Source organism: Cervus elaphus, chromosome 9 (genome assembly GCF_910594005.1).
Source record: "Cervus elaphus chromosome 9, mCerEla1.1, whole genome shotgun sequence".
In the NCBI taxonomy this organism is placed as follows: Eukaryota; Metazoa; Chordata; class Mammalia; order Artiodactyla; family Cervidae; genus Cervus; species Cervus elaphus.
The window spans coordinates 25,028,646-25,051,178 of NC_057823.1; the positions used below are offsets into that span (position 1 = coordinate 25,028,646).

Sequence of the window (22,533 nt, forward strand, 5' to 3'; positions counted from 1 at the left end):
CCTGATGCCTTTTTTTTCTCATCCCAGCTGGTTATGTGGAGATCTTTCTTACAGCTTTGATTGTATAGACATTTCCCAGTTAGTTTTCCATGATAATTATTCCACATGTGGATATATTTTTTATATGTTTGCTGTGGGAGGTGAACTCCATGTTCTCCTATTCTGCCATCTTGATTTCCCTTCCCTGAATTATATTCCTAATAGATCTTTTTTCCCCCTTAGATACCTCTTCAGAAGACTATCAGAAGTGCCACAGAAAAGCGTAAGAACTAATATTTTTAAAAGTTGTTGTGTTTTTAATGCTTTTTGTTCTCATAGTTATATAGCAAGTATGATTGTTAGCCCACAAATTCAGGTGTTTGTTTATTCAGTATTTGTTGAAGACTCACTATATGCCAGGACTGTTCTGATTACTGGAGTATATTTTCCATCTATTTGTCTGTCTGTCTGTCTATCTGTCTAACTATATAATTGTTGTAGTGAACAAAATTGATTAAAAACAAAATTTCTGCCTTAATTGAGTCCACGTTCTAGTTGGAGGATATTAACAATAAGTTAACAAGCAAGTAAATTTATACCATGCTATATGGTAATAAATGCTATGGAGAGAAATAAAGCAAGATAGGGGACTACAGAGTATTAGGGTAGAGACTTGCTCTTTTAAGTAGTGTGGTCAGAGACTCACCATTGAAAAGGTAGTATTTGAGCAGACACATAAGAAGTAGATAGACCAAGCTGTGTAATTCATTGGAGAAAAGAACATTCCAGGTAGAGGGACTAGCTGGAGCCATCCCCACGGCAGGAAGGCTTGGGCTCCGGGTGTGAAGTGAGGAGGAGTAGTGAGGTGGGAGATAAGTGAGAGAACCAAGATGCCAGATCATATAAAGCATTTTAGGCAAGTATAAGTGAATTTTAAGGCTGTGGAAGGGTTTAGAAGGATGATGTGATATGGCTTATGTTTTGAAAGAATCATCCTAGCTGCTGTATTGAGAACAGACTATGATAAGGCAAAGAATTAGGGAAATTATGGTTAGGAGAATACTGGCCTAACTGAGCAAGAAATATTGGACTATGGACCAGAGTGGCAAGGGAAGAGATAGTGAGAGGTCAGAGTTTGGATATATTTTCAAAGCAGGACTAACAGGATCCACTGAAAGGCTGAATGGTGAAGTATGAAACTATTCCTGAGGATGGTTGTGCCTCATGATTTACCTGAGACAGTCCCAGTATGTACCTGCTATTGTGACATAATCTTTAATAGAGCTGACTTTTACTCTCAGAAGGGTCCCAGTTTGGGCAAATCATCACTGTAAATATAGATGTATAGGCCAGAGGTGGGGGAGAAGTGAAGTTGGGTCTTGAGAGTGTCTGGGTCCCATGAGTTGTCTCTGAATTTTTACTGATTTGTGCTGCAGGTTTCAAGGCTAGTTCTGTACCTGGGCTGGACTCTACTGATAAAGTCATTGATGAACTTGCAGCCTTATTTTGGGCCTGAAGTTCTCCATTGCTGATTCTTCCTCACCTTAGCTTCTGTTACTACCCTAAGCCCCTTAAGTCTCATTGAAGTTCTCCACCCATACTTTGACTTCATTTTCTTTCTGCAACATTCATGGTAAACTCTCCTAGACACAATAGCCCTATGCCAGGTATTTTGGTTCTAAATTTGACCACCACCTCTGCATTGTCTTTGGTTTGTGAAACCTTGAGAACTAGCAAGATGTTAAATGTACTTCCATGTAGTCTTAGAGTTTGGAAAGTGACCTCAATAGATGAGAACAAAATAAAATGACAATTACTCTATCCCCCATTCTGTGTAGTACCATGTATGTCAAGCTTATAATAGATGAGATCAAAACCTAATTCTTTCATCATTAGCCCATCACCAATCTCCAAGTTATGTGAAAAAAAGAGTAAGAATGCACTGAGAGGATGAAATGATTGAGGATATTTTTGTTGATGTTTGGCAGAAACCAACACAATTGTGTAAAACAGTTATCCTTCAATTAAAAAATGAATAAATATTTTTAAAATGTTTATTTCTTTGATAAGAGTTGTTCGTGTCATATGCAAGGAGAGAGAGAAACTTCTCCCTCACTACAGCACAAGAGAAGAAGCCCCCAGAGAACCATTTGGAAAGTTCAACATGTATTCCCTGGAATTTGGTTTCTGACTCACATCTGGAAAGGTTCAAAGCAAGAAGGTCAGTTAGATGCTATGGAGTGGCTGATAAAGAGGACACTAGATATACTTTCAGAGTTTTGCACAGCAAAGATTTGTGCATATTTCCAAGATGTCAGAGATAGATCCCACAGAAGGAATCATCTTGAAAGGGACCATGTCCAGTATGACTTCTTGAATAAGACAAAATAAACTTGACTGAAAGAGGTTGGAGGGACTTCCATGGTGGTCCAGTGGTAAGACTTCAAGCTCCTAATGCAGGGGTTCTGGGTTCAATCCCTGGTCAGAGACCTAGATCCACATGCTGCAACTAAGAGTTCACATGCTGCAACTAAAGATCCTGTGTGCCACAGTTAAGACCTGGTGCAGCCAAATAAATAAAAAAATTTAAAAACACAATGAAAAATATATTTAAAAAAAACAAGGCTGGAAATTGTATCATCAAATGCAAAATCTGAGAACATCATAAAGAGCAGCAAGTGAGAGCATCCTAGGGATAGGGAAATCTTATCTTGAAGTCTTCAAAAAATGATACTTCAGGTTTGAAAGAGTCAGCATTTGGTTATCTGTCATGCCCAAAGGGCACCAAAGACATGTTATAATAGTATCAATTAAGATCAGCATAGACCTTTCCTATTTTTTCCTACAATTCCTTCCTGCTGCTCCAATGCCAAAGAATCTTAAAGAGTAGTTAGCAAATGGGGGAGGAAAAAGAATAAGAAATAGAGGGGGAAAAAAAACTATAGTTGCTTTCCTCACTTCAGGAGTCTAACTCAGAGCTAGGTTGGGAAAAGGAAGAGGTTTAAATTAAATAATAAGAGTTGGGTGTTGTGATATTATGTATTTTAGTTTCTCAGTCATGTTCGACTCTTTGCAACCCCATGAACCATAGCCTGCCAGGCCCCTGTCCATGGAATTCTCAAGGCAAGAATACTGGAGTGGATTGCCATTTCCTTCTCCAGGGGATCTTCCCAACCCAGGGACTGAACCGAGGTCTCCTGCATTGCTGTCAGATCCTTTACCATCTGAGCCACCAGGGAAACACTGTAACTGTTAATCTTGCTTTAAATCTTAAGTCCGAGGTATGGGTGTGCTCGTTTGTCTTTGCTTTGCAGCCAAGTTCCGTGATTTACAGTTATCACAAACCTGGCAGAGGAGTTTCTGCTTGTTACCCCAGTGCAGCTCTGGAAATCCAAAACAGTTTCCCCAAGCAATTTTCCTGAGAAGCCTGTAGAAGCTGACATTGTCCGCTTTTAGCCACTAGATGGTGATAGCGCAGAATCCAGGTTTTCTTGTGACATATTCTGAAGACATCCAGCAGGTTAAAGAGGCAAAAGTAATGAGGAATGTTTTATGCTGTTAACAGGAGTAGACAGGCTGAACGGTAGGTAGGCAGTGAGAGCAAGTTCTTCGTGTGGACGTGGGTAAGACACCCTCTTTTCAGCAGGCATCAGCATAACGGTGCAGTGCTTCTCAAGCTACTTGTGCTAAAAGGCTGGGTTTTATTTTCAGACTGTTTCAGTGCCTCTAGATTCGAAGAAGACTAATAGTGGGGTTTTTATTACCTAAAAGTGTGTGTTTATTACCAGAGAGTACCATGAAAACAGAATACACATGAAATTTCATTTGGGAGCAAAAAAGTACTATTTTTGACAGGATGAATTTATTGTATTTGTATTGTATTGTATTGTATTTGTTGTATTTGTTTCTTTTTTTTTCAATTTTTACAATTGAAGTATAGTTGACTTACAATGTTGTGTTAATTTCTGCTGTGCAGCAAAGTTATTGAGTTATACATACATATTCTTTTTTAAGTATTATTTTCCTTTATGGTTTATCATAGGATATTGGATATATTAATAGTTCTCTATTCTATACAGTATGTTCCCTATGCAGTTGTTTATTCATTCAATATATAAAAGCTTACATCTGCTAACCTCAACCTCCCACTCTATCCCTCCTGTAACTCCTTCCTGCTTGGTAATCACCAGTCTGTTCTCTATGTCTCTGATTCTGCTATTTCATAGATAGGTTCATTTGTGTCATATTTTAGATTCCATGTATATATATTATATGATAATCTCTAGTTGCGTTCGTGTTGCTGCAAATGGCATTATTTTACCCTGTTTTGTGGTTGAGTAGTATTTTATATACATATGTATATGTATATTCCATTGTACATGCACCAAGTCTTCTCTATCCATTCAGCTGTTGATGGACATGTAGGTTGTTTCCATGTCTTGGTTATTGTGAATACTGCTGCTATGACCATAGGGGTATATGCGTCTTTGAATTATAGTTTTAAATTTGTCTTTTTGACAGGATGAATTTAAAGGGGAAATAGGAAGGAGTAAAATTCTTTTTGCTTACTGAGTTCAACTTTTCACTAAAGCAGTAATAGGAATTTAAAAATAATCTTTTCACAGTTAGTTTTCAAGTCCACTGGGGGCTCAGAAATCCCACTTTAGTGATCAAAGGCTGAGCTTTGATCTTTTTGTATTTTTTTTTTGACTCATAAACAGAAGAAGTTTATTTCTCTTTTTTTCAGTTTTTTTAATTTATTTTTTAACTTTACAATATCGTATTGGTTTTGCCATATATTGACATGAATCCACCATGGGTGTACATATGTTCCCTATCCTGAACCCGCCTCCCACCTCCCTCCCCATCCCATCCCTCTGGGTCATCCCAGTGCACCAGCCCCGAGCACCCTGTATCATGCATCAAACCTGGACTGGTGATTTGTTTCACATGTAATAATTTACATGTTTCAATGCCATTCTCCCATATCATCCCGCCCTTGCCCTCCCCACAGAGTCCAAAAGACTGTTCTCTACATCTGTGTCTCTTTTTGCTGTCTCACATACAGGGTTATCGTTACCATCTTTCTAAATTCCATATATATGCCTTAGTATACTGTATTGGTGTTTTTCTTTCTGGCTTACTTCAATAATAACTATTCCTCTTTCACACATTTGATTGGGGGCAGTCTCATTTATCAAAGTATAAAACAGAAAAAGAATATGAATTTTTTAAAGCATTATCTCTCATGTTACTTGAGATCCTTACCAGAAGAATCCTAGAAGACAAGACTGCTATTCTTTTTGCACAAATGAGATAATCATGACTCAAAACAGGTTAAGTAATTTTCCCAAGGCCACTCAAGTGTAAGTAGCAGACCTGAGCTTTAAATTGAGATCTATCTGATTTTAAATGCTAGAGAGGGGGTGGAGAAAAGGGAACCCTCTTACCACTGTTGGTGGGAATGCAAACTAGTACAGCCACCATAGAGAACAGTGTGGAGATTCCTTAAAAAACTGGAAATAGAACTGCCATACAACCCAAGCAGTCCCACTGCTGGGCATACACACTGAGGAAACCAGAATTGAAAGAGACATGTGTACCCCAATGTTCATCACAGCACTGTTTACAATAGCTAGGCCATAGAAGCAACCTAGATGTCCATTGGCAGATGAATGGATAAGAAAGCTGTGGTACATATAAAGAATGGAATATTACTCAGACATTAGAAAGAATGCATTTGAATCAGTTCTAATGAGGTGGATGAAACTGGAGCCTATTATACAGAGTGAAATAAGTCAGAAAGAAAAATACCAATACAGTGCATTAACACATATATATGGAACTTAGAAAGATGATAATGATGACCCTATATGCGAGACAGCAAAAGAGACACAGAGATAAAGAACAGACTTTTGGACTCTGTGGGAGAAGGTGAGGGTGGGATGATTTGAAAGGGGAGTTTAACCTAGATGCCCATCAGCAGACGAATGGATAAGGAAGCTATGGTACACATACACCCTGGAATATTACTCAGCCATTAAAAAGAATTCATTTGAATCAGTTCTAATGAGATGGATGAAACTGGAGCCCATTATACAGAGTGAAGTAAGCCAGAAAGATAAAGACCAATACAGTATACTAACGCATATATATGGAATTTTAAAAGATGGTAACGATAACCCTATATGCAAAACAGAAAAAGAGACACAGATGTACAGAACAGACTTTTGGACTCTGTGGGAGAAGGCGAGGGTGGGATGTTTAGAGAGAACAGCATCGAAACATGTATATTATCTAGGGTGAAACAGATCACCAGCCCAGGCTGGATGCATGAGACAAGTGCTCGGGCCTGGTGCAGTGGGAAGGCCCAGAGAGATTGGGTAGAGAGGGAGATGGGAGGGGGGATCGGGATGGGGAATACATGTAAATCCATGGCTGATTCATGTCAATGTATGACAAAAACCAAAATAAATAAATAAATAAAAGTGATAAAGACATTTTAAAAAAAAAAGAAAGAACAGCTTTGAAACATGTATATTACCATATGTGAAATAGATCACCAGTCCAGGTTCGATGCGTGAGACAGGGCGCTCAGGGCCAGTGCACTCTGACGACCCAGAGGGATGGGATGGGGAGGGAAGTGGGAGCGAGTTTCAGGATGGGGGACACGTGTATACCCGTAGCTGATTTGTGTTGATGTATGGTGAATTACATCATTTTAATTATTGTAATTACAACAACTGTAAAGTAATTACAATATTGTAAAGTAATTAGCCTCCAATTAAAATAAATAAATTAATTAAAAAATAAAAAAATAAATACTATGCTTTGCTCTGTACATGTTGTCTCACACTGATGGATGCACATAATTGCATTTTCAAAAAACTATTAGTTCATATAGATATATTAACATTTTTCTAACTAGTTGTATTTTTTCTATAGGATAATTGATTGCATAGAAATGTCCTTATTTTAAGTATTATTTAAAGATTCTCAGAAGTTACTGAAAGAGTAAAAGAATTCCATTAATTTGTTCTTATTCTAGCATGACGATGTTAGCAGACCAAAGTATTTCTCCAAAACCAAAGGCAGAAGCAGGTAATTAATAATGAAATTTGAATCAGGTTCATATTCAGAATCAGGTAATTAATAATGTAACTAATCATTTTTATAATCCTCTGTTTCTTTATTTTTGTCACAGTATGGTGTATGTTAAGAAAACTGGTAGCCCAGGAGACTGAGTGCTTTTTAATGTGTGGTTGTATTTAAGAAATGAAGATGTCTGAGGTTAGGTCTTAACTATCCCCACAGTACCTATCATTAATTCATTTAATAAACATCTACTGAGTATATATTCTATACTAGGCATTACTATATATACCAACAGGGAGTGATGTATTTCCCCTGTCCTCATAAATTTCAGTCATAGGAGAAGAAGGTAATCAGTTAACAGATACATTGAAGTTATGTGTGATGATTGAAAAATAAAAGAAACAACAAAATGCCTTGCACTTTTTGGCCCTCTATTATGCAGTTTATTATTAGAATAAACTTAGCAAGACATTTACAACCTTATTAACATCTGCTTCATTTCAGATTTCTATTTTCTTCATTTCCTGCAGTAAGTTTTATAGCATTTGTTTAGGGATAAATTTAAAGAATTGCTTGCTTTGTTCCTGATGCATATAAAAGTCTGTATGAGCTGGGAAAATAAAAGGAATTTTTGGTGTTAATTTTACTTTAAGCAGTTATCTTAATGAGCATTTATAAAATGCTAGGTATTAGGAAGTATGGATATAAAAACGATTAAGGTGGTTTCCATCCTAAGGGAAATGAACCTGGTGATAAAAACTAAACTTGTAAAAGCACACGTCCTTGAAAAGAGTAGTACCTACTACCCTGGAGGATGAGCATTAGAAGAAAGATTTGTTTTACAGATCAAAGATTAAGGAGCTTGTGAACAAGAGAAGAGAGGTATGAAAGGGAAAGTTGGTAAGGGTACCAAAAACAATCATGATTTTATCTACATCTTGCCAAATAAAAAGTTTCTATTTGCAGTGGAAAATATCTATAAAGCCTGGTAGTAAGGCTGAATAGTCATTCTGTAATTATGTATGCTTTTGTATTATTATTATGTGGTTGATTGACTTAAATTTTAAAATTAATCACATTTTGCTCTAGCGGTATTCTCCACATATTCCTTAATTCAACAAATCCGTTTGTTCCAGTTGTTTTTCAGGCTGTAAACTAAATATTTGGAAACCTAGAAATGGCTATATTTCTGACCTCAAGGATCCAATAGTCTAGTACTAGAAACAAACAAGAAATTACTTCTCAGACTTCTGCTCAACCTTCTTTGCAATCTTATCTACTGCTATTAGTTGTTAAATGTGGGAGTTCTTAAAGGCTGGTTCCTAGATTTTAATCTTCTTTCAGTCTACCCACTGATATGTATAAGTGTCCTATAAAAGGCAGGACATCCAAATTTTCCATTCGTGACTCTCTTCTCTGGATGCAGCTGCCTGTGGACATCTCCCTGTGGATGATGTAGAGATACCTTATCTCATCATTCATTAATTTCCCTCATTCAGCAAATGTTTATTAAGCACTCATGGTGTAACACAAACTGTTTTAGTTGCTGGGGAGCATGACAGATTCCTTGCCCTAACATGGTATATGTTATAGTGGAGAAAGAAAGATAATAAACAGATAAACAAGTACATATAACAATGTCAGAAATAAGAGTAATGTGGGACAAAAAGGAAGGTAAAAACACAGAGTGTGGCTAGGGATGCTGTTTTGGCCAAGTTAATCAGGGTAGGCCTTTCTGAGGACGTGACATTTGCGCAGAGCTTGAATGAAGTGAGAGAGTGGACTATGTGAGAAATCTGAGGGCAGAGCATGCCAGGCAAAGGGAATAATAAGAGAAAAGGCCATGAGATGGGAATGTGTTCAGCATGTTTGAAGAAAAGTGGTTAGTGTGACTGGAGCAAAATAAGGAAGTAAAAATGAGTAGTTGAGGACATCCCTGGTGGCTCAGTGGATAAGCATCTACCTGCCAATACAGGGGACATGGGTTCAGTCCCTGGCCTGAGAAGATTCCACATGCCACAGAGCAACTAAGCCCATGTGCTACAACTACTGAGCCCAGGCTCTGGAACCTGCAAGCCACAACTAGTGGGCCGCTGTGTACTGAAACCAGAGCCTGTGCTCCTCAACAAGAGAAGCCACTGCAACGAAAAGCCCACTCATGACAAGAAGAGTGGTCCCTGCTTGCTGCAAGTAAGGAAAGCCCATGTGCAGCAACAAAGACACAGAGCAGCCAAAAATAAAAATAATTAATTTAAAAATACTTTAAAAAAATTTCTGATGAAGTGTTAATTAAAAAAAAAATTAATGGTTGAATTGTGGTCACAGAGCAAGTAGTATAATGTAGTCTTATAAGCCATCACAAGGAGGAGGAATATTTTTCTAAACGTTCTGATAAGTACATTTAGAGTAGAGGAAGGACATAATAAGGTACATATTTTAGAATTATTACTGTTGCTACTATGCAGAGAATAGACTAAGGGGGCAAGAGTGGAAGCAAGAAAACATTGTCAGATAAACTATTGGAATGGTCAAATAATAGTATTTGAGACTTAAGTGGTAGCAGTGGTCTGATTTAAAATATATTTTAAAAGCAGATGGGCCAGGATTTTCTGATTAGGCTCCTTAATGGGTAAGACAGAAAAGTCAAGAATGACTCTTAAATTATCGGTTTGAGCAACTAGATGAATATTGGTATCATTTCTTGCAATAGGGACATTGTAGGGCAGAGCAAGTTAGGAGAGTGACTAAGAGACTTTGATTTGCACATATTAACTTTGTTCTGTCAGCTCATCTACGTAATGTTCCACAAAAGAATAAATACACAAATATGCATATACTCAATATATTCAATATATATGAAGCTCAAGATCAGGCAAGACTATTCTGGAAGACAGAAGTCAGAATAATGATAATCTTTAGAAAGGGAGATCAGTTCAGTTCAGTCACTCAGTCGTATCTGACTCTTTGCGACCCCATGGACTGGAGCACACCGGGCCTCCCTGTCCACCACCAACACCCGGAATTTACTCAAACTCATGTCATTGAGTTGGTGATGCCATCCAATCATCTCCTCCTCTGTCATCCCCTTCTCCTCCTGCCTTCAGTCTTTCCCAGCATCAGGGTCTTTTCAAATGAGTCAGCTCTTCACATCAGGTGGACAAGGTTTCGGAGTTTCGGCTTCAACATCAGTCCTTCCAATGAACATTCATGACTGATCTCTTTTAGGATGGACTGGTTGGATCTCCTTTCAGTCCAAGGGACTCTCAAGAGTCTTCTCCAACACAACAGTGCAAAAGCATCAATTCTTTGTCACTTGCTTTCTTTATAGTCCAACTCTCACATCCATACATGATTACTGGAAAAACCATAGCCTTGACTAGACGGACCTTTGTTGGTTGACAAAGTAATGTCTCTGTTTTTTAATATGCTGTCTAGGTTGGTCATAACTTTCCTTCCAAGGAGTAAGCGTCTTTTCATTTCATGGCTGCAGTCACCATCTGCAGTGATTTTGGAGCCCAAAAAAATAAAGTCAGCCACTGTTTCCCCATCTATTTGCCATGAAGTGATGGGACCAGATGCCATGATCTTAGTTTTCTGAATGTTGAGCTTTAAGCCAACTTTTTCACTCTCTTCTTTCACTTTCATCAAGAGGCTCTTTTGTTCTTCTTCGCTTTCTGCCATAAGGGTGGTGTCATCTGCATATCTGAGGTTATTGATATTTCTCCTGGCAATCTTGATGCCAGCTTGTGCTTCATCCAGCCCCACATTTCTCATGATGTACTCTGCATATAAGTTAAATAAGCATGGTGACAATATACAGCCTTGACGTACTCCCTTTCCTATTTGGAACCAGTCTGTTGTTCCATGTCCAGTTCTAACTGTTGCTTCCAGACCTGCATACAGATTTCTCAAGAGGTAGGTCAGGTGGTTTGGTATTCCTATCTCTTTCAAAAGTTTCCACAGTTTATAGTGATCCACAGAGTCAAAGGCTTTGGCATAGTCAATAGAGCTGAAATCGATGTTTTCCTGGAACTCTCTTGCTTTTTTGATGATCCAGCAGATGTTGGAAATTTGGTCTCTGGTTCCCCTGCCTTTTCTAAAACCAGCTTGAACATCTGGAGGTTCATGGTTCATGTATTGTTGAAGCCTGGCTTGGAGAATTTTGAGCATTACTTTACTAGTGTGTGAGATGAGTGCAATTGTGCAGTAGTTTGAGCATTCTCTGGCATTGCCTTTCTTAGGGATTGGAATGAAAACTGACCTTTTCCAGTCTTGTGGCCACTGCTGAGTTTTCCAAATTTGCTGGCATATTGAGTGCAGCACTATCACAGTATCATCTTTTAGGATTCGGAATAGCTCAACTGGAATTCCATCACCCAGTAGCTTTCTTCGTAGTGATGCTTCCTAAGGCCCACTTGACTTCACATTCTAGGATGTCTGGCTCTAGGTGAGTGATCACACCATCGTGATTATCTGGGTCGTGAAAATCTTTTTTGTACAGTTCTTCTGTGTATTCTTGCCACCTCTTCTTAATATCTTCTGCTTCTGTTAGGTCCCTACCATTTCTGTCCTTTGAGCCCATCTTTGCATGGAATGCTCCCTTGGTATCTCTAATTTTCCTGAAGAGATCTCTAGTCTTTCCCATTCCATTGTTTTCCTCTGTTTCTTTGCATTGATCACTGAGGAAGGCTTTCTTATCTCTCCGTGCTATTCTTTGGAACTCTGCATTCAAATGGGTATATCTTTCCTTTTCTCCTTTGCTTTTCAGTTCTCTTCTTTACACAGCTATTTGTAAGGCCTCCTCAGACAGCCATTTTGCTTTTTTGCATTTCTTTTCTTGGGGAGATACTAACTGGGAAAGAAAATGTGAAGAATGGAAAGAAACTTCTGCGGTGTTGGAAATATTTTATGTCTTGATCTAGGGGATAACTATGTGAATGAATCCATGTAAATACAAGAGTTGTTCCCACTATTGTATATATGGATTACCTTAGTAAAATATTAAAACATCAAGGGAAAAAAAAAAAAACACCAAGAGGCTTATTAACCTTCAGTTGGGGGTGTCATGAAGACAATTTGTGACACAAGAGCCCAGAGTTCAGGGCAGAGACTGTGGCTGTAGATAAACATTTAGAGTCAGATATAGAGGTTTTGAAGCCATAAGAGTAGATGTGTCATTTATGAAGAGAAAATTTAAAAATAGACATGTAAAAAGAATGTGAATGGAACACTTCAACAGTTAGAAGCAGCTATAATAGAAGTTTCCAAGAGGTTAAACAGAAATTGTCGATGGATTGTCACAACCAAGGCTTAGCCCAGTCTTCCTTGTCCAGTGTCCTCCAACTCAGCAAATGTAGCTTGACGAACTGAAACATGGGACCATCCTCAAAACCTTCTGCTTTGTCATTCCTGTCTCTAAATTGTTACCAAGTCCTGGTACTAAATTTATCTTTTATAGAACTATCAAACCTGCAGCTTCTCTCTACATTGGAAGATGAAGAAGAGAGGGATAATTAGCCTCAAAGGTTGCCAAATTTAGCAAACAAAAATACACAATGCCCGAAACTTCAATTCAGATAAGCAGCAAATAATTTTTAATAGAATTGTATCATAAACATTGCATAGACAGCACTATTACATGGAAAATATTTACAGTAAAAAAAATTGGTCATTCATCTGAAATTTAAATGGGCATCCTGTATTTAATCTAGCAACATATTAGCCTCTGCAGTGAGGCTATAATATGTAATACAAGGATTAGAAAAACAAGAGTTTGTATGCCAGTTTGAAGAGCTTAAGTTTTAACTTGAGGGTAATAAAAAACCTTTGAAGGGTTTTAAGCAGATGTTAGATTTGTATTAATATTTTGGGTATACAGTGTGGACAGTGGACTTTAGAGGGAGATGAAGCTACATGAAGCCTATGAAGTTACATAGTAAGCTATGTAACTGTTAAGTGTGGGGTACAGATAAAGTTAACATTATTCTCAATGGTGAAAACCTGAAAGCATTCCCCCTAACATCAGGAACAAGACAAGCGTGTCCACTTTCACCACTGTTAATCAACATAGTTCTGGAAGTCCAAGCTACAGAAATCAGAGAAGAAAAAGAAATAAGAGGAATCCAGATCAGAAAAGAAGAAGTAAACCTCTCACTGTTTGCAGATGACAGCATAGTGTACATAGAAAACCCTAAAGATATACTATCAGAAAATTACTAGAGCTAATCAGTGAACTCAGCAAAGTCACAGGATACAAAATCAATACACAGAAATCACTTGCATTTCTATATACTAACAATGAAAAATCAGAAAGCAAAATTAAGGAATCAATCCTATTCACCACTGCAACAAAAAGAATAAAATATCTAGGAATAAACTTGCCTAAGGAGGCAAAAGAACTGTACACAGAAAATTGTAAGCCACTGATGAAAGAAATCAAAGATGACATAAACAGATGTAGAGATATTCCATGTTCCTGAGTAGGAAGAATCAATATTGTGAATATGACTATACTACCAAATGCAAAATACAGATTCAATGAGATCCCTATCAAATTACCAATGGCATTTCCCACAGAACTAGAACAAAAAATTTCACAATTCATATGGAAGCACAAAAGACCGCGAATAGCCAAAGGAGTCTTGAGAAAGAATGGAGCTGGAGGAATCAGCCTTCCTGACTTCAGATTATACTACAACGCTACCGTCATCAAGACAGCATGGCACTGGCACAAAGACAGAAATACAGACCAGTGGAACAAGACAGAAAACCCAGAAATAAACCCATGCACCTATGGGTACCTTTTTTTTTTGACAAAGGAGGCAAGAATATACAATGGGGCAAAGACAATGTGGTAAAGACCTCTTCAACAAATGGTGCTGGGAAAACTGGACAGCTACATGTAAAAGAATGAAATTAGAACACTTCCTAACACCATACACAAAGGTAAACTGGAAATGTATTAAAGACCTAAATATAACACCAGAAACCATAAAACTCTTAGAGGAAAGCATAGGCAGAACACTCGATGACATAAATCAAAGCAAGATCCTCTATGACCCACCTCCTAGAGTAATGGAAACAAAAACAAAAGTAAACAAGTGGGACCTGATTAAACTTAAAAGCTGTTGCACAGCAAAGGAAACTACAAGCAAGGTGAAAAGACAAGCCTCAGAATGGGAGAAAATAATAGCAAATGAAACAACTGACAAAGGATTAATTTCCAAACTATACAAGCAGCTCATACAAGTCAATGCCAGAAAAACAAACAACCGAGTCAAAAAGTGGGAAAAAGACCTAAACAGACATTTCTCCAAAGAAGACAGACAGATGGCTAATAAACACATGAAAAGATGCTCAATATCACTCATTATTAGAGAAATGCAAGTCAAAACTACAAGGAGATACCACCTCACACTGGTCAGAATGGCATCATCAAAAAGTCTACAAACAATAAATGCTGGAGAGGGTGTGGAGAAAAGGGAATGCTCTTGCACTGTTGGTGGGAATGTAAATTGATAGAGCCACTATGGATGATGGCAGGGAGATTCCTTAAAAAACTAGGAATAAAACCACCATATGACCCAGCGATCCTACTCCTAGGCATATACCCTGAGGAAACCAAAATTGAAAAAGACGCATGTAATCCCATTGTTCATTGCAGCAATATTTACAATAGCTAGAACATGGAAGTAACCTCGATGTAACCATGGAGGAAGTAACCATCAACAGATGAATGGATAAAGAAGTTGCGGTACATTTACACAATGGAATATTACTCAGCCATAAAAAGGAATGCATTTGAGTCTGTTCTAATGAGGTGGATGAACCTAGAGCCAATTATACAAAGTGAAGTAAGTCAGAAAGAGAAAGATAAATATCATATTCTAACCCATATATACAGAATCTAGAAAAATGGTACTGAAGAATTTATTTACAGGGCAGCAGTGGACAGACAGACATAGAGAATAGACTTATGGACATGGGGAGAGGGGAGGAGAGGGTGAGATGTATGGACAGAGTAACATGGAAACTTACATTCCCATATGTAAAATAGATAGCCAACGGGAATTTACTGTATGTCTCAGGAAACTCAAACAGGGAATTCTGTATCAACCTAGAGGGGTAGGATGGGTAGGAGATGGGAGGGAGGTTCAAAAGGGAGGGGATATATGTATACCTATGGCTGATTCATGCTGAGGTTTGACAGAAAACAACAAAATTCTGTAAAGTAATTATCCTTCAATTAAAAAATAAATTTTTTAAAAATAAAGAGGCTTGAGTATGTTTTAAATGCTAGTAAAAAAGTTATAGTAGAAAGAGAATGGAAATGGAAGGATAATTAAGAATTCAATTTCCATTCAACTTTTTCTACTAATTGAAAGATAAATCTTTTATATACAGTTTATTTATTCCTATGAAACCTGGAGATTTTGAGATAAAGATATTTTTAAGAATTCTTTCTCCTGTCAGGTTGTTCAAGTTAGGTTGTTCAACATATACTAAGTTTTTCTTCTAAAACTATTACAAAATCAATCATTAAAATCCATTTTTTTTTCAAATTTGAGTTCTCTTTTCTGTACGTTAGATGTAACAACAGGTTAAATAATTAACACTATAGTATATTTTTGTTATAGATAATGCATCTTGTGGAGTTTTACTTGCTGAGAAAAATTACCCTTCGACCCCTGGGGAAAAGAAAGAAAAAGTAAGTATTGAAGCAGAATAACCTTATAAACCATAAGTTTCGTTAATATAGAAAATACTTTTTTCTTTTAGACATTACTTTATTACGAATTATTTTTCAGCTATTTAAGCCAATAATTGAAAACATTTTTGGAGTTTATTAGATTACATTATTGTTACATGTATATATACTCTATATAAATTTAATGAAAGAGGATTAAAATGTACAATTTTTCCATTTTCTTTTTGGATAATTGGACATCTGTTAGTAATTTAAAGTGACAATAATGCATTTGCTCTGTAGTCAAAACAGTGTTCTATGCTAAGGAATTATAAATCAGTACATTAGGCCTGAAATCCAGTGGTCTTTGGGAAGGAATTCGGACTTGACTTTGTATATAAAAATAGCTATTATTTGAGTGGCTACTCAATGTAAGCATTATTCCAAGCAGTTTTTTTTAATTATATGTTTTTGTAGCATTCCTGTTAGGTAAGTCTTTCATTCATTTTTTAGCTATTTGATAGCTGAGAAAAGTGAGGTTAAGTGTTACCCAATATGCTTGAGAAATTTATGGCAAGTCTTCCTTGATCTGAAGCCTATACTTTTTTCACTCTACCATACTGTCATTGTATAACTGGGGAGCAGATTGAGAGAGGGCAGGAACGTTAGCAAGAAGATTCATAAATACAAAGTTACAAAGATTTTTGGTGGGAGATTGTGGTAGCTTTAACTAGGATGTTTTGTAGGAGATATGGAAAAATATGCATGGATTCAAGATATTTTGCCTGTAGAGTTCATGGATTGAATATAGAGGCAGAAAGAGTGAGTAGTGTCAAGAAAGACTTCTAGGTTTGTGTCTTAAGCAGCTTTGATGGATAAAGGTGCTATATAATGTGATAGGAAAAGTACGAGGTCTGAAGGCACATGAAGATGAAAATGTTGGAAGCACCACTGGCTGCAAGTTTGCAGGTCAGAAAAATAAAAGAGGAGTGTACAATATTATAGATATTTTAGATCGTATAGTATTGGATGAAATCACTTGGGAAAGAGTATCTAGAGAGTAAGGAAGAGAAAGGGATCCAGGATCAATTCTTGGAAAATTCTACAGTCAGATGGAAAAGAAACAGTGGACAGAGAGGAGGGGAAAATAAACAGCATATTGTATCATAGAAGATACAGGAGGAGGACTTTTCCTCCTAAAAGGGAGAGGGGCCAGTTTTGCCGAGTGCTTCTTGCAGGTCATGTTATAAAGAATTTTGGAAGATTGGAGGACTTCCAGTTTCTGATCTAACATGAAAGGAATTTAGAAATCATTGCTCTGTCCTAGTAAGTAGAAACCTGTACAAACTGAAAAATGAGCAACACTTTATAGATCTGTCAAAGAAGTAAGGTCACATGGTAAACTGCTACACCAGATCATGGAAAGACAGACAGGTGGATACAGAGAATATTGACCTTCCAGAGCAGAAACACATGAACAGAAACCTCTCTGAGAACCAGTGCTGGGGTGGGAAAACCAAAAATGTCATTGATGAATTTCTGAAGGCTCATTGTAGACAACTCAAGAGGAACCCATTCATCAGAGGAACCTCCACACTTCTGTGAGTTTTACCTGCAGAAACTCTACCACATCCTCATAATGAATATCAGTGAAGAATACCCTCATAGTTCTGGTAGTGGGAAGGGAAAAGAAACCATTTTGAAATATCTCGGAATATTCTGTTCTTCTTAACAAAGCCTGCTCTCAGCAGGCTTTAAGATCCTAACTTGCTGGGATTTTAGCAGAGCCTAGCCTATCTGGGGAAGGGAAATACCTGATTCCAGCCAGCTCTGCCCTTCCAAGCGGAGAAAGAAAATTACTCTATTCTAGCTCCCTCTAGCCTTCCATATCGGGGAATGGAAGTACCCAACTACTACAGGATGGTCCTTTCTAGCCATCCTGTCTCAATTTGAGGGGAGGCGAACTAAGAAGAACTGGTGATGTTCACAGTCCAGGGGCATAGGCTCAATAAAATACTGACTTAATCATAGAATTGTAGAAGGCTTCCCCTCTCCCTGCACAATTTATCAGTGAATTATTAAAGACTATTCACCACAGTTGTTATTATCCAGTACAATATGTCCACCTTTTAGCAAAAATTACAAGCCATACTAAAGGCCAGAAATTACTGTTTAAAGAGACTGAATAAGCATTTGAACCAGAGTCAGATATTACAGTAGTGTTAGAATTATCAGACCAGAAATATGAAATAACTATAATTAATATGCTAAGGCAGTTACAGTAAAAAGTAGACAACATGCAACATAAGCAGAGAGATGGAAATTCTAAGAAATAATCAGAAAAGGAATGCTTGAGATCAAAAATACTATAGCAGGAATGAAGAATGCTTTACTTATTTTTGAGAAAAAGTTTTTAAGTTTAAACTTTGAAGTTGAGAGAATTATAGATAGAAATACATATCCCATTTTAATTATAACACACATCCATATAACAATAAAAGTAGGACATCTGAGAAGTGATACAAAAAAATATTTTTTTAGCACTGTGAAATGTGTCTTAGGATTCTGAATTTGTTTCAGCCTGAAAAAGATCCTGAACCTAGAGATACAAATTTTCAAACAACCTTAAGCTGTCGTCATCTAAAAATCAAGGTTTCATCATCTCACCAGAGGTCTGTTGTAGAAAGCAGTGCAGGTGAATCAGTTGCTAAAGTTCTCCTGCCTCAGCCTCTCAAACCTGCATTGGTAAGCACTGGCCTTTTATTAGCTGATTCTTGAAAAGACTGTAAAATGAAAATGTACTTCTTAGAAAGATTTAGATGTACATAATTTCTTGGCAAAGCTAGGAAAGATTGCTGAGAATCTATATACTTACAGCTATATACAGGCAGGTGTGTTTTAAATGGACTGACAGTTGACAATTTGTTTGCTTGAGACCACTGGGAAAGATTATTCGGCAGAATTAAGAGTTCAAGTGGCACATTGGAGGGGGTAACACTGGAGAAAGGAAAGCAGGGAGGAAGGCAGATTGGGGTGAAATAGCCTCAGTCTTCAATGCAGAGCTGACAAAAGCTCTCCCAGTGGGGAGGTCTCAGCATAGATTGTCCATTACAGGAATCTTACATTGGGCTGCTATGTTCAGATGTTGACTGAGGCTTGCCGAAGAAAGTAATGGCCTCAACCTAATAGCTGAAGCAGGTTCTAAAGATGTTGCAGCTGGGAGCTATCAGATAACTGTGCTCCTTCATTGGAGCAGCATGTTTCATATGTAACATTTGCATGACAATTCCTGTTGTTCAGATGAACATATTGAAAGATTATATAGCTAATAAATTAGAGAGCTAACAGACTTAGTGTACTAAGTAAAAGTACCTATAAACTTTTTGATAAAAGTTTCCTAATAAATATTCCAAATTGTGTCTTGAACAACTAGTTTAAGAGATTTCTAAGCCAGAAGAATGAAAGGAAGAAAAGATGAAAGAAAAAAAGAAACCTAACTCAACTTCCCTATGATGTTCAAATTTTATGAGTTTGGGTTCCAGGCTTCTCAGCATATACTTACACCTATTCAAAGAGGTTTATTATTTGTACCATTTGGAGTTTTTTTGGAAGTTGTTTAACCTAGCTCAAGTCAAACAGTTCTTTAGTTACCTGTCTAGTGATTTTAAATTGAATTAGTAGATTAAAATATTATTACTGTGACACATTATGATCTAGTATAAAATTTTGTGTTTACTGTATTAATTTATTTCTTTCTGCTGTTCAATTCTCTGTTTCACAAAATATTGATAGAACATTCATTCCAGTACTTCTGATAAGAAAAGCAAAGGCCTGTTAACAAGTACTCCGTCTTTGCAAACACCTGGTTTAGTGGTAAGTGTTATTATTAGCATTTAGCACTTGTAGTATCTATTTTCTGGCTCTCTGTTCTCCCTATTTTTCTATTTCTTCTAGACTAGGAGAATATCGCACATATTCAGTAATGTCTGTATTTTCTGTTGCATAAATGTATTTTCACTGGAAGTACTCTATATACTACTATACATGAAAGAAATATTTTTCTTCTTTTAAAAATTTTTTACTGTGGCAAAAATACATAACATAAAATTTACCCTTGTAATCATTTTTAAATATACAGTTCAAGTACATTCACATTGCTGTAACCATCATCCATACTCAGAAATTTTTCATCTTGCAAAACTGAAATTTCATACCCATTGAATAGTAAATTCCCCATTCCTTCCTCCTCCAGTCCCTTGTAACCACCATTCTACTTTTTGTGTCTTTAAATTTGACTGTTCTAGGCATTTCATATAAATGAACCATATGGTATTTGTCTTTTTTGTGACTGACTTATTTCACTCAGCATAATGTCTTCACAGTTCATCCATGTTGAAGAATATGTCAGAACTTACATCCTTATTTAAGACTGAATAATATCCCATTGTATGAATGTACCACATTTTGTTTATCCATTCTTCTGTTGTTGGACATTTGGTTGCTTCCATCTTTTGGCTATTGTAAATAATGTTGCTATGGACATGGGTATACAAATATCTCTTTGTGACCCTGTTTTGAATTCATTTGGTATATTACTTGAAGTGGAATTGCTGGTCCTTTGGTAACTCTTACTGTAGCTTTTTGAGGAACCACCATACTATTTTCCATGTCAGCTGCACTATTTTACATTCCCACCAACAATTTACAAGGGTTCCAATTTCTCTACATCTTTGTCAACACTTATTATTTTCTGTGTGTGTGTGTGTTTTTTAATGGCGGGTGTAAGATGGTATCTCCTTGTGGTTTCGATTTGTATTTCTCTTGAACTGTGGTGTTGGAGAAGACTCTTGAGTCCCTTGGACTGCAAGGAGATCCAATCAGTCCATCCTAAAGGAGATCAGTCCAGGGTGTTCATTGGAAGGACTGATACTGAAGCTGAAACTCCAATACTTTGGCCACCTCATGCGAAGAGTTGACGCATTGGAAAAGACCCTGATGCTGGGAGGGATTGGGGGCAGGAGGAGATGGGGACGACAGAGGATGAGATGGTTGGATGGCATCACCAACTCGATGGGCATGAGTTTGAGTAAACTCCGGGAGTTGGTGATAGACAGGGAGGCCTGGCGTGCTGCGATTCATGGGGTCGCAAAGAGTCGGACACGACTGAGCGACTGAGCTGACTGACTGACTGAATGGCTAATGATGCTGAGCATCTTTTCATGTGCTTATCGGTCATTTTATATCTTCTTTTGAGAAATCTCAGTTCAAGTCCTTTGTTCATTTTTAAAATCAGGTTGTTAATTTTTTTGTTGTTGAGTTGTGAGAGTTCTTTATATATTCTATATATGAACCCCTTATCAGATATATGGTTTACAAATATTTTCTCCCATTCTGTAGGTTAGCTTTTCATTCTGTTGATAGTACCCTTTGATGCACAAAACTTTTACATTTTTTAAAATTTAATTTTTAAATTAATATATTTAATTTAATTGGAGGCTAATTACTTTACAATATTGTGGTGGTTTTTGCCATACATTGACATGTAGTCCAGTTTATCTTTTGTTCTTGTTTTTGTTGTCTGTGCTTTTGTGACATATCGAAGAAGTCATTATTAAATGCAATGTCATGAAGTTTTCTCCCTGTATTTTCGTCTAAGAATCTATAATTTGCCTCTTACCCAACCAGAGTTCTTCTGAGGTTCAACTGAAGAGCAGGTATACAGCTTGCAAGTAGGGTAAGATCAGGTGTGCCTCTTCAGTGCAAGCAGTCCTCACAGAAGTTCATATAGTAGCTTGCATAGCAGTCTGGAGAGAGGCAGATTCAAGGAGATAAGATTCAGTATCTTTTATAATAACACGTAGATGTAGCTTCCAGGGTCCCCACAAGGGGCATGCCTAATTACAAGAGTCAGGGAAGCCCAAAATGTGTGTTTTCTAGCATTTTTAAAATTTACATTGCATGTATAGTTCCTCACTATTAGATATCATTTTTACCCTAAGCAGTGTCACCTAGTAATATAGTTGACATTCTTACCTTTATCAGATTCTTAGTGAAACAGAGCTGGAGAGTTAACCAAACATCACTTTTGCAAGATGGGAAAAAGGTATTCTGTGAACACCCTGCTCACAGTCTTTCCAGTATTCTAAAGATTAATATTTTTCCTAGAAAATGGCTGTTTTTTTAATTCATTTTTGTTTTATCTTTTGGGTTAAAAAATACATATATATATATATGAGAAATGTGTTTAAAAATGATTTCCCCCTACAAAACTAATTAATTGACTATTTTGTAAATACCAACATCTTTTTAAAATTGAGCTATAATTCACATTTTTAAAAATTCACCTTGCTGAAGTATGAATTCAGTGACTTTTAGTATACTCATAAGCTTGTGCAACCACTACTACAATCTAATTAAAGAACATTTTTCATCACCCCCTTAGCAGTCACTTATCATTCCTTCCATCTCATCCTCCAGCTTCTGGAAGTTACTAATCTACTTTCTGTCTCTTTAAAGTTTGCTTATTGTGGCCATTCCATATAAATTGTATCATACAGTATGTGGCTTTTTGTGTCTAACTGCTTTCACATACCATAATATTTTTAAGATTCATCCATGTTACAGCATTTATCAGTATTTTGTTTATTTATGGCTGAATAATATCTCATATTAAGGATATATCACATTTTATTTACTAATTCATCCGTTTATGGGTATTTGAATGAATAGCAGTGCTATGAGTGTTCATGGACAAGTCTTTGTGTGGATATATG

The 22,533-nt window shown here is 36.9% G+C and overlaps 1 protein-coding gene across 1 annotated transcript in view; it reads left to right on the top strand.

Annotated features, from left to right (window-relative positions):
* MEIKIN (meiotic kinetochore factor) overlaps positions 1-22,533 on the top strand; it is a 131,601-nt gene that overhangs the window by 44,957 nt on the left and 64,111 nt on the right. Inside the window, exons 7-10 of the mRNA XM_043912172.1 lie at positions 223-262; positions 7,028-7,080; positions 15,711-15,781; positions 19,553-19,633. Of these exons, the coding sequence (XP_043768107.1) occupies positions 223-262; positions 7,028-7,080; positions 15,711-15,781; positions 19,553-19,633 (245 nt within the window). The remainder of the gene's footprint in view (positions 1-222; positions 263-7,027; positions 7,081-15,710; positions 15,782-19,552; positions 19,634-22,533) is intronic.